Source organism: Phoenix dactylifera, chromosome 13, assembly GCF_051530095.1.
Source record: "Phoenix dactylifera cultivar Ajwa chromosome 13, Ajwa_hap1_PhDact_Kaust_v1.1, whole genome shotgun sequence".
In the NCBI taxonomy this organism is placed as follows: Eukaryota; Viridiplantae; Streptophyta; class Magnoliopsida; order Arecales; family Arecaceae; genus Phoenix; species Phoenix dactylifera.
In genome coordinates, this window is record NC_143202.1 from 21,759,966 (window position 1) to 21,779,371 (window position 19,406).

At 38.8% G+C, this 19,406-nt stretch overlaps 1 protein-coding gene across 6 annotated transcripts in view; it reads left to right on the forward strand.

Moving 5' to 3' along the window:
* Positions 1–19,406, forward strand: part of LOC103704952 (coilin-like) — a 46,742-nt gene that overhangs the window by 21,812 nt on the left and 5,524 nt on the right. For 4 of the 6 annotated variants that reach the window (XM_008788492.6, XM_088710058.1, XM_008788489.6 and 1 more), the window contains 3 exons: positions 6,516–6,602; positions 6,738–6,876; positions 13,166–13,203. In XM_008788492.6, the coding sequence (XP_008786714.3) occupies positions 6,516–6,602; positions 6,738–6,876; positions 13,166–13,203 (264 nt within the window). The remainder of the gene's footprint in view (positions 1–6,515; positions 6,603–6,737; positions 6,877–13,165; positions 13,204–19,406) is intronic. The other 2 variants (XM_039130927.3, XM_039130929.2) reach the window with 2 other exon arrangements.

Genomic DNA, 19,406 nt, shown 5'->3' on the forward strand with positions numbered 1-19,406 from the left:
CAAAAAGCAACTGAGGATCAGCCAATCAGAAGTAGGACAGTGGAAAGAAACTATTAAGAAAAACTGGTGGTTTATGATTTTGCTGTAATTAATGCCTCAATAGTATGGCAATTCTGGGGGGTAGTTGCACTATAATATACTAACTTTAAAACCTCTTGCTTGGAAGTTGGAACTATCTCAATGCAGTTAAGATCTGTAACAATTTTCTCTTAGTCATCTTGTCTTGATCATCAAGCCAATCAAAGATTCTATTAGCCTATTTCTTGTTAATCAAGGTAGCTTTTGGCCTCACTTTCAGTTTTCAGTTTTCGATTTTTTTTAAATGAATACTAGTTTCTATTTTTGTGAAAACCAAAAATCCTAAACTTGTTTGGTTGTAACGTGGGTTGAGTTTGGCGGTACCTATGGAGGTGGTGACAGCGGTGTTAGTGGCAATTGTCGTGGCGATTGGTTGTAGTGGCAGTGGTGGCGGCAGGGCCAATAGAGGCGGCGGCGGTGGTCTTGGGCTGTCTTGGTTTTCAAGAACTTTAGAAACCAGATTCAGCTTCCACAATTTCTAGAAACTGAGTAAGAGTTTTCAAAAAAACTAAAAATAGAAATGAGTATCCTAAACACCCTTCTTGCATCAGTTTCTATGTTTCTGAAAATTGAAAACTAAAAAGTGCAACCATGCCAAATAGGGCCTAATAACTTGACCCTAGAAGCCTAAGATAATGGGAAAAGGGTTAACAATGTATAGCACCCCCCCCCCCCCCCCCCTGCTCACTTATAGCCCAGACCATGCATGTGGAGGGATAACTAAGGCTCTGCTTGGTATTACTTTTTCCCTATTTTTTGTTTTTATAAGTGAACACAAAATCCAATACAAAAAAAAGGTGTTTGGTTCCTTTATTTTTTTATTTTTATTTATAAAAGTAACTTCCATAATTTCTAGAAAAAGTGGAAGTGAAAATTTTTTACTTGCACTATTTTAAAAATAACTTTTTGGCTCCTCCCTCACCTTAACACCGCCCCTCCCCTCAATGCCCCCACCGCCTCCTCACTCTTCGATGCCCTCGCCCATGCTTGGGCCTGGCAGAGAGCATGAGAAGGGTTCAGGAGACGATCCTGAGGTGACCTTAGTGGAAGAGTTCCCTCCCCTCCCTCAATTTCAAAATAAAAAAGACAATAGTGACTACCAAATAAGTTTTCGTTGTCAAAAATTTAGAAAAAAAAAACTGTAACAAATTTCTTGTTTTTAAATTTTTTAGAAGGAAAAGTGACAGATCATAATCAGATAGGGTCAAAAGAACTGGTACCATGATTCATACTGGTTAGATACTGATCTAGTACCATACTGTACCAATACACAGTGCACAGACTGGTACGGTATTGGTTTAGAATTTTTTAAAATTTTTAGTTTCTTATTTTTTGGTTTAAAGTTTTAAGGTCTGGAAATTTAGAATTAGGGTTTTGATGTTCTGTTTGTTATTATGTTTGAAGTTTTTCTTTCGCAGTGGTCCCGCCATATCATATGCCATATGTATTGCATGAACTTAATAGATTAAAATCGGTAATTTGATAAACTATACTTTGAAAAGACATGTCAAATGAATATAAATTACAAAATAGATATAGTCCCCCATGGAGTGTCTATGCCACTTGTAGATGTCGGGATCTCGTTCATGATTAGGTTTAGAGACTTGACTCCAACCTAGATATTGTGCCCACTCCTACGTCTGTTAATCTCTTTGATCCAAATTGCCATCATAGTATTGATCCTCTGTTTGATACTAGGTTGGCGGTACCATCTTAAGGTAGATCAAAGAGCACATTGTGACATAATCTAAGGTTGTGGAGGCTAGCAGCCACTCGAATATGAAACCTTAGATAAAGGTATGCTTATGGGTTATATATGCTAATTGCGCAGAATATGACTCAGTTTTATGATGATGATCCAGAGTATCCACCAGATCTTGAGATATCTAGGATTTCCATTTTGCATGCTACATCATTAGCTATATCAGTACCATGTTCCGAACCACCTCTCTAACCCCTTCTCTTGTATACTATTGTATCCTTGCAGGCTTTACATTGTGCGCTATGGATCATATCCTGCATGGCTGAGTGTAATAAGACTTTCCAATGAATAGGCTTATACCATGTGGTTGCAAGTCATGCACATCCCCTCCCTATCCTATGTGTCCTTGGCCACCGGATCCATCATCACTTGAACTATCATTATTATCATTGCTTGTTTAGAGAAGCTCTAACAAAAAGAGAAAGTTCCTATCCAAAACAATAAAATAAATATGGCCAATTCTTGCTATCTGGAACAATAAAATAAAGGTGCTATCTGTGATAATTCACATGAGCTGGCGGTTCAACCAGCAGTGCAAGCAATTTTCTCATGTAATAACGGTTTTTCCTATGGCACAGTTTTGGCTGTCTATCCAGCACGTGGAATGACTGATTGATGGTTCAACCATTTCAACTGGCTGGTCTGATGGGGATTTTTAATCATTACATTAGACTTAGAACATGGCATCCTGGGAAGTTGTCCGTCATAATTCCAGAGCAGTCACTTCTATCTGGCCTCATCGCTGTATAACTGGTTGCATATATAGTTTTATCAAGTAATCTTAGATTTGGATCAGCTATTAACTCTTGAAATACTGATCATTAGGCTAGACCTGCATATTTTAGAGGGCATTATTTCCATAGGCAGCTTGCATTCCTTTTGCGTGCATGTCCTTAAGTTGGATTTTTCTCTCTCTTTCCATCACTTCCATCAGTTCATCATTTAATCTTCTACTGTTGCAAACTTATAAGTTGCACTAAGCAGGTTTTATTTCTTTATTGCCCTTTGGGTTCAGAAAGGCAATTTTGGTGTAACCTATCTGTTTTATCCTTCAGTCCAAGCTTGTTACATATATCATGAACTTCATAATGAATTTAGTTTGTATTAAAGTAAACAAATTGAAGGCTGTAATGGGCAAAGCTAAATATCTGGCATTGAAGCCAACTAATTTGTTCTTCTGCTCCATCTGAAAAATTATTCTTATTATGCTTCCAGTTTACTTCCTCAAGCGACATACTAAGATCTTTCCTCTTTCCTCCATCTAAAGCAGTAATTAAGCACCAGAAAATATGCTCTCTTCAAAAATTTGGAATTAGTCCTTTCCTCTTGAACTGCATATTTAAACTCAACAATTTACTCTTTAGTAAATTTCTTGATATTCAGTAATCTAATTGTTCCCTTTTTATTGACAAAAATGGAAGGTCGGGTACTATTTTGTATTCTTGGATTTAATTGCTGACTGGCACAGTTGATACAACAAATTACATACTTGGCCAGTTCTTTACTGGCACATGAAACTGGCATGATACTGGCTGTGTGCCAGTGCTTGGCATACCAGCAACACCAATGCATCGCAAGTATTGCATGGGACTGCATGCTAGTGCCAAGCTGGCCTGACAATGGCATACAACACCTTAATCTTTGGTTGTATTACCGTCTTGTTTGACATTAGCAATGGTATAATTTCCATTATTCCTAGGGTTGACATCTAATAATTCAGCATTCTGTCTGCTTATAATCCCTGCTTATATAAGTTCATATTGTTGATAGCATGAAAACATGCATTCTCCAGTTACATTTGTCATATTTTGGTTTCTGAAAATGCACATTGAAACAGCTCATTTTTACATTATGTTAGTATAGTTAGGGATATTCATTTCTTATGTTCCATATGTTTGAGGGTGTGGTAGAATTCATAAGTTTATAGTGTGACACAAAGATACTAGAAATTGTTGATCAAGATATATGATAAAAGTTCTTGTCATCACATAAGCTTTGTTACCATCAATTATCTGGTTGTTGCCATATTGGGCTCGTTTGGTTCGCGGGAAGTATTTTTCCTCCTAGGAATATGATTCCTGGGAATCAGATTCCTAGGAAGAGGATACCTAAGAAAGTACTTTTGGCATGTTTGGTTAACCATGGGAAAGTGACAAATTTCCAAAGTGCTTATGTTTGGTTGACCATCCACTTTTCTAGGAAAGTTATGTATAATTCCTATTATGCCCTTAATAAAAATTAGGTCTTTAATGCCTCTTTAATGCTTCTCTAATGCTGAAGGGTCTTTTTGGGAAAAAATAAAAAAGGAGTGATTCCCACCTCATGGGAAAGTAACTTTCCTATGTTTCTCATGGAAAAGACTTTCCCATGAAATGTGGGAATCATATTCCCATGGGAATACAACTTTTCCATCTCTCTCTTTTGAAAACTCCAACCAAACAAGAGGCATTTCATTACTTTCCCGTTGATCACACTTTCCCCCCTCTTTTTCCTGCGAACCAAACGAGCCCATTGTGTGGTCTGAGATGGTCATCAACAAGTATGTTTTATCTTAACCTTATGTTTAGGAACCTTTTAGTAAGGTGGCTGCATTGTTCATGGAAATTCTTTCTTACTCCGATTACACTGCTCCATTCCTAGGCATTTCCCAGTTTTCTCCATGGAAATTTGTCAAAGAGCCTCTGTTATTATGAGTGAAGTATGCTCCTTGTTAAATTTCTCCATTTCAAGATTTTAAACATTTTCTTAAATGTCAACTGTATAAGCATTCCATATGTATATCAAATAGAGAATTTCTCGCATCTGAATACTTCTTAAGGCTTGTTTGGATCTCCTTCCTGCTCCCTTGCCTGATTTGTCTTCTTTTCTTAATCCAGCTTCATGAAAATGTATTAAAGATATCGAGACATTAAATTTTTAATCCTTAACATGAAATGGACATTTCTTTGTTTGTGCTAAATAATTTAGCAAGTTGATCTTCTATTGTGTTTTCTTTAGGAGTTTAACTAGTTGAGCCTCCTTAATTCAGGAAAGGTGTTAGAATCTGTGTACATGATTATTCACTTTCTTATGTGTGGTTACAGTTTAGATATTACATGGAGACATGACATGAGTGTCAAATGTCAAGTGTCCAGAAGAGTTGTTGCACATGAGAATCTTCAAAAAATCAGACATCGGATGCATCCATATTATAAAGATATGTAGAAATAATGCATATAATGGTACTGCAACCTGTCTCTATCCAGTCTCGAGTTGATAACGGTACTGGGATGTGTTGGGATAGACTAGAATGACCATTAATGAGAAGAATGAAGAAGAAAAAATTAAAAAATTACCCCAGATGCTAGGCTGTTCCAAGTGTTAGGACTTAGGATTCCACCATCTCAGTCTATCCCAAGATGTCTTGGTCCATGAGTGAATCAGTGTGCCAGGGGCCTCCTAGGTATCGTTCTCTCGTTGGAACAGTATCACTGGCAGGACATGCTGGGATTCTCCAGGACATGAATTCTTGTGACAGAGTTAATAAAGTCTTTGCTATATGTCATGCTATAGACTTAAAACTTCTAGATGTAAGTGCCAAAAGTTGAAATATAACTGTGAAGACAACATGTTCATTGATTTGAAGTGTCGAGGAGTGCCATGAACTGTCTGGTGTGTAGGTATCCAGGCACATAGAAAAACCCAAATTTTTAAGTGTTCGGGTAACATTGCCCAGATCCCATAATTTTCAAGTTCCTAATACTTTCACTCAAAATCAGATTTTATGTCTGGAAGCCTTTACTTAACAATTTCCATTCATTGAATATGGTAGTTTTGCTTGGTGAGAAAATAAGCAAGATGAGCTTTTAGTCAAACTAGTTTGGTTACTGTTCTTACTTCTTGGCATTTCGCATTTCCCTGTCCTGGATATAAGTACAGTCTATCTTGTTCTATTTTTCCCTAATTTTGTAAGTCTATCTAAGGTAGGATTGATGAATTTTATCTAACTTTATGTCTACATTTAGTTTTTGCCTACTTGGATCTGATGCATCATTAGTTTCTACTTTCTAGAGACTGGGCACATCTTCCAGATTCTTAACTGCACATTTATTTCATGAGATATGGTATCTTTTTTTGCTATGGATTGTGGGGGATGCCCTAATATCCAATAGGTTGTCACATGCTCGGCACTTGATTATTTAAGTGCTCAGATTATGGGAGCATGCTTAATAAATCAAGGGAGCATAGAATATTGAGAAACCAAGTGCCTCGGTTGGGGATCCATGAAGGGTTTAAAAATCCAGGTCTCGCATGACTTAAGAATGGAGGGCTAATATGGCAGTTTGAAGACTGGCCCACTCTCCCCTCTCTCGTTTCCTGAGTCTGTATGTCCATGTACCTTCTCCTCTCTTTCCTGCATCTCTGTGTGTGTGCATGCATTTGATGGATGGATGGCCATTTTTTAGTAAGTCGTAGTTATGTGCCGGATTCTTGGCTACAATACATGATTAATGTTCTTAAGATGAAACCTTATGCGGCCACCACTTTAGTAGTTGACCAAGGATGCAAATTTCAATTTTTACCTAATTTTTTCCAGCAGAATTGGGGCTGTTTAGAGCTGAAATTTGAACTTCTAATTTGATTTCTAAAAGGTTATATCAGATTTGATAAATCGATGACACTTTTTTTGTATCAGTCTCCAAGCAGAAGTACTCGTCATAAGAAGGCCAAAAGAGAGTGGCGATGGAAAATGTGGGAAATGGCTAATCACCAAATGAAAAAGGCACTTGCTTTTTGAAATGATTCTTCGTTACTTAATTTGGTTATATTCGTCTGTAGGGTTCATTTTTTTTTAACAATAGCTTATGTTATACCTGATTATCTGATCAATTTTTAATGATCGATCTGGAATCCTTAGGATATGCAGATCCAGGTGCCAACAAATGACATAGATGGTACATCAGCAAAATATCAGACAGTGGATGAGATCACTAAAGCGGAGGATGAAATTGTTCCTATCATAGTTCGACCTGGTCACATTCGTTTTGAAACTTTAGGTATATTTCAGTTACCACTCTCCCGTGATCCCTCACTTCTCTTTCTGGATGCCTCAAACTTCATGATGTTGATGCCAATAAATTTAAATTTGCATCAAATGTAGTGACTACTTTTTCACTATAATATGAATTGTTTACATAGCATTATTTTTTAAAGTTCCTTGCCACTTATATATTAATGTATATAATATATGGTTGGTGTAAATATTTTTTTCCTTCTACATGGATTAAAGTATCCTATATTTTCTTTCCGAATTTGGCTGATCATTCGAATATGACATCTTGTATTGGGAATTTATGTTATTTTGGTTATTGTCATTTACAATACATCGCTATATGCTTCTCCCTTAATTTTATGATTTTCAGATATCTTTTTCTGGACTTCGCACTTCAGTCCTAATTTATGACAATTAACAGGGAATCCTGTTTTCTTTGGTTTTCATGCTTATTATTTTTAGTAACTCACTTGGTCACCATATTGTATATCCCACTGCATTATGAGTAAGGGCCAGTAAACATGCTGTAGAAAATTGCAATAAATCATAGATGTTCATGCAGCTGTTTGATAACAGCAGATGATGATTGCAAGTGCGGGCATTACTTAATGGATGCATGAAAGAAGACATATAGATGTAAGTGTTCGTTTTAAGAATCCCAAAAACATATATAAATATGGGCTTTGATATTCAAGTTGCTTGCTTCCGAGGTTACATGTTTTTTAATAAATCAGGTTACTTGGCCCTGATGTGACGTTACAGTCTTAATAGGCATCCAAGAATCTATTTTTTATTTTATTTTATTTCATTACTTGGGGCCATAATCATGGGAGCTAAATACACATTTTATGTGTGTGCTGTGCATGGGATAGTAAGAGGATTGTGATGAGTTGTATTGTTTGAGTCTTTGAGATGTGCTGTTGAGTAAAAAGGTATTCTCTCTCTCGTCTTCTTCTCTCTTTTTCCCTCTTTCTGTCTCTCGAGTATCTTTCTTTACTACTATCTCTTTCTATCTCTTTTCTTTCTTTTTTGATTCACCTGCAGAAATCTGCGGTGTGATTGTTCTCACACTTTTGACCTTAAAACTCTTTGAAACCCTCTTCCTAATACCAAACCTTATTCCCTAAACCCTAGGAAGGACCTAGAAAGTCTACCTTTTTCCTTCAATCCACTAATTTGTGCATTTCTGCCTTATTTCCTGTGATAGGACAGCAAGCAGAAAAGGAGAAAAACTCTTTAACTTCCTAATTGTTAGGTCCATTGATGCATAAGCAGGCTGTCCCCTAAGTCATCCTGCATCGCTAGGTGGTTGGATGGTAGGTCCTTTGGATTTTCCTAATAATCAAAGATTTGCTGATTGCTCTTGGAAACAGAAAATAGGATCTTACATCTATATAAAACCCTCTGTTATTAGGGCCTCTTCAATGGTAAGGTTTAAGAAGATTGAGTCTTTGAATATTTGGAGCATGGTTTGCCATACCGGTACATAGCACCCCATTCTGGACATACTATACTGTATTGATACTAAATTGAGTTTGGGGTTGTACCGAGTTTCGATATATTGAACCGACCCTCGTATCGGATGTACTAATACTGTACCAACATGGTACGTGTACTAGATCAGTGCCGAGACGACAAACCTTTTGAGTCATCAGCTAAACACAAGGGTGTTAAGTTTGACTCTTATAATTGTTAGTTGTCTTGAGTGAAATATTTAGACGCATGATGTGTGGCTTCATTTGATTATCATGATTTCTTGAGAAATAGACAACTTGACTACCGTAGTAACATGTCTAATTCAAACAAATACATATATCAATACCTAACAAGCATAATAGAGTCATGTTTTATTTTAATGGCGCTAATGCAGGATTTCAGAATTCACCAAGTATAATGGGGTGGTGGATTTGGCCTCTTTTACCTCCTTTAAGAAATGATGCTGATGCCCTTAGGGAAGGAGAAAGGGGGTCACAAGTGACCTTGCATGTAAATAGAGGATAAGGAGACTTTTTACCTCAGGAAGAGCCAAGGAAGGAGTTTTCCTGTGGTCGTGGAGGTGTTGAGAATTAGTAGTGGGTTGTGGGCAAAGTAGCATAGGTTACTAATGGATTCGATGAAGGAGAGCTAAAGAATGAGGGGGAGACAAGAGCATGGTGAAGATAACCACAAAGATAAAAATACATCAAAAATTTAAAATAAATTTAAAAAGTAACAAGTAAAAGCTGAACATGTAAGAGGCATTTGGAGGAGCACAAGGTGACTGATGGGCATCTTAAGTGCTAGCCTCAACAAGAAACAATCAAACTCCTATAGTCCTATGCAAGGTTCGTCGTCTCAGTACTGGACCCGTATTGGGGTCACACTAGCATAGTATCGGTACGACAAGGTCTCTCCTCTCTTTTTTCCCCTTTCTGTCTCTCCAATATTCCTCTCCTTCTACCTCCCTCTCTCTCTCTTCCACCGTCGAACAACAAGGTCTCTCCCTCCCTTCCTCTCCCTCTATCCCTCTCCCTCTCTTCCTCTTTGTCCGACTTGACACGACGGCCTATTGACCCTCTCTCTCCCTCCCTTCCTCTCTCTCTTTTTCTTTCTCTTCTCCGTCTTCAACTCTCCATGTTGGTACACCCCAAAAAGGCACGGTGTGGGTCCCCTCCAGTACCAGTTCGGCGAACGTTTTAAAATTTTTTGAAAGAAATCAAAAAAGAAAAATCACATAATCTGCAATCGATCCACAACTCTGTCTAATTTAACCCCCTTTAGGATTTATAACTCGACCCAGTTTTGACAACTTTGGAAACAATGCTTGAAGCCCACCACCTAAAGCATCTGAATATCCTAGCAACCTAACAATGTGTGTGTATGTGTGTGTGTGAGAGAGAGGGAGGGTGGGGGTGCACCCAAAGGTGAGGTGTCACATTGGGTGCGAGAGGATGTGGTGTCATAGGGCTATTCATCAAATAAACTTAAGATACAGTTGTTTGCTTAATTTAATTATTTTAAAAAATAATATGAATGTGAACGAAAAAACACAAGTTGGAGAAAACATTTGTCTAGTAGCAGTCTAACAAGTAACAGCATAATGGTGTTAGTTTTGATCAAGTATAAACTCTTGCATGATATTCATCCAAAATTACTTTGAATGATAATATACAAGAATAACAATGGAAGTATCGGTCATGCTTCATATATAAAATCCTAATATAGAACTTTATGTGAAGTAATAATTATGGCTCATTTTTAAGAAAATCCTAGTAAAAGAGTAGGAAATGCACCATCTTGTGAATACGAGATGTTAAAAAGTTGCCATCTTTATACCTATCTATTGATCCCCTAATTCAATAGCATTTTACTTTCTAATTAATAATATCTCTATTTTTGTTTAAGATAATTTTACAAAAGATGTAACACAATATTCATGATTAATACAGAAAAATTCGGATGTGCATTCATGCATAATTTTTTAAGCAATCTAAAATTTCTGAATTTTCTCATAAAAGAGAATTAAAATATAATAATTTTATTTTAAAACAATTATTTTCCAGTTTGGGGATTTCAATCTGTTGAGGAGCATCAACAGGAAAGAACTTGAACTACTTCATAGAATTGTCAATGCAGTCTTTGTACTTTTTCTTCCAATGGATGGTGGACTGGCAGCTTGAGTAACAAAGCTGAGGGAAGGAAGGATGCCCTAATGGTTCAAGGCTTCAATACTTCATCGTGGAAATAGGATGTCTTTTACCCAGCACAATCTTGACATTTGGGACTTAAGGTGGATTTTCCAATGCTACTTTGTCAATAATCAGACGAAGCTTTGACTAATTCTGATTTGACATTCTCTTAGAAAGAGTTAATTGAATATATTTGCATTTCTTCCTTTTGGTTCTTTGCATTTCACCACTCTGTCCGGACATTCCACTCACCTCTTTTCTGATAGCTGTTAGGATGGGAACCTCAAGCTAATGGATGCTGAATTTTATTCTTAACCACATCATTTGTTGAAACATGTGGAACCGAAACCTGAGAGACCATTGTGGCCGGAATTTTTCTTTCTTTGCCGTCTCTGCCTTTCTAGTCAGGTATCACCTTGATATCTGGTCACAACTTTAATACCTGTTCAATCAAGCATGGTTGATTAGAGATTTGGTGTAGACCGGCTTCTTTTTCTTGCTTTAGGGAAGAGGAACTTAAGAATTGGATCAAGGAAATCAAGTTAACTTGCCTTCACTAAATCTAAATTTGTATCATCTTTGGTCATGTGCTTGCACTAGAAGCTTGTAGTGAAAGCAAATTTGATCCACAAGCTGAAAATAGATCTACCTTACGTCCTACTTCTAAGATAAAAGGCGAAGAGAGACTTGTATGTTGTAGATGTCGACGCCCCCCACCCCCCCGAGAGACTTGTATGTTGTAGATGTCGACGCCACCCCCCCCCCCCCCCCCCCTCTTCCCTTCTTTCTTGACAGCATATACTTCAAGAGTGTGTTCCTCCCTCCTTCGACAACATCCTTCAGCATTTATAGAGAAAATATGGTTGTTTTCTCCAGCAATAACTACCGCTGGGTGGTTATTTCCAGCGATAATCACCCCTTAGAGATGGTTCCGATGCAAGATCATTGGATAGTTGCCTGCATTCTATTTACCTGGGTAGTTTTCTCCAGGGAAACATCCTGCAAGTACCATTTTTTTGGACGGATACCACTTGCCAAGCTCAAAAAATGTCATTTGTCACTATCAGGTTAGTTGATTAGAACAGTTTATCAGTTGATAAGGAAGCTGCTTATCAATCAATCATAAAAAATGATTGATGAATTGATTGCCAGTCAGCAATTACTTTAAAGTGTCTCTTGGGTAGCAAGGCATCAATTTATCCTAAACCTGTTTAAACTTACAAAAATTTATCAACCAGAAAAAAAGATTCATGATTAGTCTATCTGATCTGGAATTTATTTGACCACAGATTCTGCTATTTTATGCTTATCAAGTTCTCAGACTTGTTTTTTCCCCTCTTGTTGGTTACAAGGAAGTTGGCCAACCAATAGGTCGTCGCTCACTCAACTAGTGCACTGATAGCTATTTGATGGCCTAGGTTAGCGATGGGTTTCTCAAGCATGCGACTGTGTGGATTCTTTGGAATTGCCTCTTCATCGAGGACTCAAAATTCCTGAGTTATTGTTTTTCTTATAGTGATGATGTGATTAAATAAAATGCTAAACTCGCAAACTACCCCTATGAAAAGGATTAAATGACTAAACTACGGGATTAAACTGAACGCTACACTAAACTACTCCCAGTAAGCTGATTAATGGATCAAGCTGATAACAAGCAACTAATCTACAACTAAATTATAAACTTCGAACACCAACTGATACTATTAGAAAAGATACCTTCCTTGCTCAAATAACCAAGAGTACATGCATTGGTTGCCTTGCTAGGTAGCTGCAAGCTCCTCCCAATCACCATTGGAATAAACTACAGTGGAATGATCAACCAAATAGATGAATGATTACAAAGGAAACAAAAGAGGTGCTAATACAATATTTAAGAGCCCATGTCTTCTTGGGTGTGTTCTGATGCCCTTCCTGTTCTCTTTTCCTCTCTTTAAGGAGCGCATCCTCTCTCCTGATGGCGGTAGTTATCCTACAAATGGAACATGCTGTCGATGCGTGCCTCCTGTCCCATTAACCGCTGCTGCCTCCTACTACCAAAATGCATAGTCATCCTTTGATATCCGTGTACACCTGTTTACCACTCACATGTTCCCAATGAATCCCCTTGTTTGTCCTTTTCTGGTGTTAGCCTCGAGGGTAGACACGTGTCCGAATCTTGCCCTTACACATGGCTGAGCCCAATTAACCTGTCAACAACTTGTTTTTAATGCTTTATAATCTGCCCGGTGACTGTTTGATTATAAGACATTGTTCTGTCTATTGCTGTCATTCATCATGTGATATTAATTGTTCAAGAAGACCAGTGCTTGACATATATATTCACGGAAATGCTTTCCAAAATAATTTGTGTGGTTTTCCAATATAGATTTCTTGGATTTGTGAGAATAATTAAACTGCTTCTCAACTCATCTTGAGCACTATTTAGGTGAATACTTTCAAGGAGACATTGACTCAGTAATGAATCAGTGCCTTTAATACCTATTTTTAAGGAAAAATACATCCCATAAACATGTATTGGATAGAAGCTTCAAAAGCCCTTTTGTTTAGTACTTCCATGGACAATATGTCTAATCGTTTTTTAATGATATTTATTTCATATACCTGAGGACATCATTTGTTTTACAGATGCAGAGCAGAGCAAATTGCCATCAAATGGACCAGTGGTATGCTGCAATCCTTCTACTAATTATGTATTGTTTAGGCTTTCAATTTGTTCTTTATTTGATTTATTTTAAAGTTTTAAATCTCCTTGCTAGTTGATCTTAGTCATTAGTGAAGGTACAAAGTTTGATGGGCAATGTATCTTTATAGATTGGTCGTCATAGTTGTTGGTGCTGGAAAAGTCAGCTGGGATACCATAACTAGTGCAAGAAGATGGGTATCATTTTGCTGATATGGGTATTCTTCAAGATTTAGATGCTAATATAGATGGAAAAGGAGACACTAAAGTTTTGAGGATTTTCCAAGTTACGGCAGGAAATAGGGTGTGCTGGATTTTTTTTTTTTTTTTTTTACGGTGGAAGCTAGAATGTTTTGGTTGAATTTCATATAAGTAGGATGTTGGAACCTATTTTTTCCAATTTATCACCTCTCAACATGCTCGTGCGGACCTATGACATTGTATTGTGCATATTTGGAGAACAGATTCACAAGTGAATATGTGATTTAAAAGAAAAATGGAAATACAAGGTGCGCTTTAATTGTTTTTTTCTGTGTAACAACTGTTGTTTGAGTGCTACTTGGTTTTCCATTCCTCTTTGTGCTTGTGTATGTGTCCACTTGTCACCTGGCATCCTTCCATCCATTTTTCTCTTGCACTTCCTGTATGAGTTTGAAGTGGTCTACCCCTTTCCTCTACTCCTGCTTTCCTCCAATTAAAGTTGCTCGTGCTACCTGACTTAAAGGATAACCTAATTATTGTGAGCACAAGTGTGGCGTATCCAAAGCAAGGAATGCAAGAAACTGCAGTGAAAACAGTGTAAGGATCGACTCATACTGTTCATGAGTCGACTCCTGAAGAGCAAGGGTCGACTCATGTTGTTAAAGAGTCGACCCCTGGTCTGTTCCAAATTTAGGTAGAGACGGGATTTGATCTTCTACCTGTTTGAGACTCAAGTATTTGGGTCTTGAGGGGGCTAACCATTATTGGGCTAGGTTTAGGCTCAAAGGGAGAGAGAGCATGCAAATCATGGGTGTACATGAGCTTGGGTTGAGTGCTTTCTCACGTGGTTTAGCCTAGGGGAGTTTTTTGGATTTGCGTCATGATTAACCATGTATATATACATTCACGTATTTTGTGTATGGATGGAATGAAATCAGATGATACTCCTTTCTCTCTGAAAATCCTATTCTCTTCTCTTCTCTTCCTCTCATGCATGTAAGCCGCCGTCCCTAAGAACCCTAGGCCATAAGGAAGAAGAGCCTATTTCCGCTCGGCTCTTGTTCTCCTCCACCATCAAAGAACCAGTGATCCACGCCTCTAGCAGCCAAGGAAAGTCTCCAGGTGCTGTGGTTTGAGGCGGTTCATCTTCTCAAGATTGGGATCAGATCCGTTCGGTCTCCCACAATTGGTATCAGAGCCATAGGTTGCTGATTCGGTGGAGGAAAATCAAAATCTGCGGTAAGCCTTTAAAACAGAATTTTCTGCGTTCATTAAATCTCTGTTTGGTGTTATAGCTTCGGGAAATCTCAAAGCAGATTTTGAGAAGTTTGATGGCAAGAAAAACTTCACCCTATGGCAGCAAAGGGTGAAGGATTTGCTGGTGCAACGGCGGATCTATAAGGTCTTGGTTAGGAAAAGACCGGAAAGGATCAGTTTGGAAGACTGGGAGGAGTTAGAAGAGATTGCTTTTAGCACGATTCGTATGTGCTTGGCTGATCAGGTGCTACCTAAGATTTGCTCAGAGACAACAGTCAGAGGGCTATGGGAGAGGTTAAAGAACACCTATATGGGAAAGAGTATGACTAATAAACTATGGTTGAAGAAACAGTTGTATAGTCTGCGGATGCCAGAGGGAGGAGATCTGATTTCTCATATTCAGAAGTTCAATCAAGTTTGCTCGGAGGTCATGAGCCTTGATGTGAAGATTGAGGAAGAAGATAGGACCCTTCTACTGTTGTGTTCTCTCCCAGGATCATATGATGGGTTGATCACTACCCTGGTGTATGGGAAAGACACCCTGAATTATGAAGAGGTGATTGGTGTTCTGCGATCTAATGAGCAAAGAGAGAAGATTTGCAAGGGGAGTTCTAACTTAGAGGTTCTTGCTGTTAATGAGAGGCAAGGGAGGCCTCGGGAAAGGGTTAGAGAGAAGTCCAAGGGCAGATCTAAGTCTCGGGGCAAGCAGAAGGCTTGGAAGTGCTACAAGTGTCATCAGATTGGTCACATAAGGAGAAATTGTTCTTTGCTGAAATCTGAGAAGGAAAAGAACTCTTCCAAGGGTGGTTCGGCCAGTTATGGTGGTGCTCTTACATCTGAAGACAGTGGAGATGATATCCTGGTTATTTCAGATGGTCACATGAAGGAAGGCAGTCGGTGGACACTGGATTCAGCATGTTCGCATCACTACACTTCACATCGGGAGTGGTTCGATACTTATGAGAAAATCGATGGAGGGAGTGTGAGTTTAGGTGATGATCATCCTTGCAAGGTTGCTGGGGTAGGCACCATTAAAGTGAGGATGTATGATGGAGTCATCAGAACATTGACCAATGTCAAGCATGTCCCGGAGTTGAAGAAGAACCTGATTTCATTGGGCTACTTAGAGAAGCACGAGTGTGCTTTTAGTAGCCAACCAGGCAGCGGCTGTTTGAGGATCACCAAGGGGGCCTTGGTGGTGATGAAGGGCAAAAGGATGGCTAATAATCTCTATGAGATGGAAGGCTCAGTGGTGACGGATGGTGCAGAGGTGTTGGCGGCAGCACAGGAGAAGCAGTTGGTCTACAAACTGTGGCACTATCAGATGGGTCACATGAGCGACAGGGGGCTCACGGAACTTGGCAAGAGAGGTCTGATTCCAGTAGTAGAAAAGGAAGGGAATGATATATGTGAGCCTTGCATTTATGGCAAACAGCATAGGGTTAAGTTTGCCAACAATTTCAAGCGGAGTGAAGGCGTTCTGGAGCTAGTTCACTCGGATATTTGGGGATCGGCACCTGTTTCAGCTAGAGGTGGAGCAAGGTATTTTTTGACCTTTATTGATGACTTCTTCAAGAAGGTATGGGTCTATCTGATTAGGAAAAAATCAGAGGTGTTTGCCCGGTTTAAATCCTGGAGGGCTGAAGTTGAAAAGGAAACAGGGCAGCCAGTGAGGTGCCTGAGGTCTGACAATGGAGGGGAGTACACAAGCTCTGAGTTCAGAAGGTATTGTGAGGAGAATGGAATCAAACGCCATTTCACAGTGAGGATGACTCCCCAACAGAACGGTGTGGCCGAGAGGATGAACCGTACATTGACAGAGAAGGCCAGGAGTTTGAGGCTGCAGACATCACTTCCCAAAACTTTTTGGGGTGATGCGATAATTTTCTCTTGTTTTCTTGTTAACAGGTCCCCCAATAGAAAGCTTGATGGAGACATTCCAGAGAAGATCTGGAGTGGGAAGAAGGTGGAGCTTGGCCACCTAAAGATATTCGGTTGCCTGGCCTATGCATTAGTGGAGGCGACCGAAAGAAGCAAACTTGATCCGAAATCGCAGAAGATGGTCTTCATCGGATATCAACAAGGGGTCAAAGGTTATTTGCTGTGGGATCCTCATTCACAGAAATCCACCATCAGTAGGAATATTATCTTTGATGAAGAGAGCATCATGAAGAGGCCGGGAGTAGCAGATGAAGCGCAAAAGGCTGGACAGGGCAGTAGGGGACAGCACTCACTAGCAGGTGATATTCCTTCAAATTCTACCTCGAAACGTGTTTCTTTTGAGATGGAATTTGGTAGGCATGTTCCCACACGTATGGAGGACCAGCTAGGAGGGCCATCAGTCCAGGAAGAGGTGCAGGTAGAACTAGAGTTGGGCACTGGGCCGAGCCGCCCACGGCCCGGCACGGCCCGGCACGAAGCGGGTCGTGCCTGGCACGGCCCATTTAAGGGGGCCGTGCTGGGTCACAGGTTACTGGCCTGCGGGCCGGGCCCGGCACGGCCCGCTTCGGGCCTGGGCCGGCACGGCCCGCTCTAGGCCCGCGGGCCAAGCACGGCACGGCCCGCGGGCCAGCCCGGCACGGCCCATAAGGGCCTGGGCCGGGCTGGCCCGCGGGCCTGGCACGGTCCGGGCCTGGGCCCGGCCCGGCCCGATAAAAATTAATGCTTCATAAATTTTTTTAATAAATTAATAAATATTGAAAACTAAGGATTTATGAATATAAAGCCACCTTAATGGTGGGGGGTTTGGCGTAGACCCCTACCAGTTTATTAATTTAAATCAAAATGGTACATGAAGGGAGGTTTGGACCTTGGTCTGACCTCCAGAATACAATAAGAAAGGGCCGAGGTTTGGACCTTGGTCTGACCTCCAGAATACAATAAAAATGTACAATTATAAAAAATTAAGAAATCTTACTAATCATCAGTGAATCAGTATTCACTCTTCAGTCTTTAGTAGTGTTTGTATCATCATCATCAGAGGATGTTGTATTATGTCCACCTTTATCTTGAAGTCTTGTCTCAGCATCCAACCAATCTTTGAAGCAGAGAAGCATCTCCACCGTTTCGCCCGTCATTCTACTTCTCTTTTCGTCAAGAACACGCCGACCTGCACTAAAAGCGGATTCCGATGCTACCGTGGACATCGGCACAGCTAAAATATCGCGTGCAATTGCAGACATAACAGGATATTGATTTCTAACACTCTTCCACCAAGATAATACATCTAGATTCTCTATTTGATTTTCATCATATGCAGACTGAAGATCATTTCGTAAATAAAATTCTAGTTCACTACTTAAAGATGAAGAAGATGAAGATAAACTTGAAGCATGTGTGTGTCTTCTCTGTGCAATGAATGAAAAAATAGATGACGAACGAGAACTACTAGAAGAAGAAATAGAGGTTTGTATTTGTGTTCTAGATCCACGAATTTTTTCATCATATATAGCATAAATATCATAAAGAAGTTGTTTTACCTCATTTTTAGCAGATTCAGAATCTTGATTCATATTTTCACTGTATGCATCAAGTAAAATTAGCACGCCATTTAATTTAACTCTAGGATCAAATACAGCAGCTAAGTTATGCATAGGACCTATCTTGTCCCAATACTCATTCCATTTAGATTCCATTAGGTCAATAATAGGCATTAAAACATCATCATATCTATGTTCTGCAAATTTTTGACTAATTATATATGCTTGCTGTAAAAATGAACATGAAGTTGGATAATAAATACCAGAAAGAACATTGGTAGCATTATAAAAACTAAGCAAAAAATCTTTCCAAATTTTTTCTTTATTCCAATCAGTTTCAGTCAATGTAAAGCCTAATCCACGATCATTAGTATATGCACTTAATAAGTTTTTATATGGGTATGCATCATGTATCATGCTATATGTTGAGTTCCAACGAGTAATTACATCAAGTTTAAATTTTTTAAAACGTTTACCATGATTTATACATAGTTCCTTAAATTCTTGAAGTCTTGATCTTGAAGCATGAATAAAAGAAACTGCATTTCTAATTTTACCAATCACATCTTGAATCATGCCCATGCCAGCTTGAACAAAAAGATTTAAGATATGACATGCACATCTAATATGCAATAAATTTCCATCTAACATGGGATGCAATGAGTCTTTTAATAATGCAACAGCAGAATTATTATTAGATGCATTATCAAAAGTAATAGACATAATTTTATCATTAATATTATATGAACATGCAGTTTGATAAATGACATTTGAAATTTGTTGCCCAGAATGTGGAAAATCAAAAGCACGAAAAGCAAGAATACGTTTATTTAATTGCCAATCATTATCAATATAATGAGCAGTAATGGCAATAAAACAATTACTACCTACAGATGCTGACCAAATATCAGAAGTTAATGAAATTTTTACATTTAAAGTATAAAGTGTTTCAATTAAACTTTGTTTCATTGCTAAAAAGTTAGTCATAGCTACTCTTCTAAATGTACGCCTACTAGTTCTTTTGTAAGCAGGTTGTAGGTTTAATTGAACATATTCTTCAAAATTAAAAGATTCACATAAACTAAAAGATAATTCATCCTTAACTATCCATTTTACAAGTGCTTTTCTTTGATTTTCATGATTATATGCAAAATTACCTACAAGTAATCCCCCTTGTATATTAAGGGTACTTTGAGTTTGAGCATGAGAATCATGCATCCTATGACTCTCTTGATGTCTTTTTAAATGC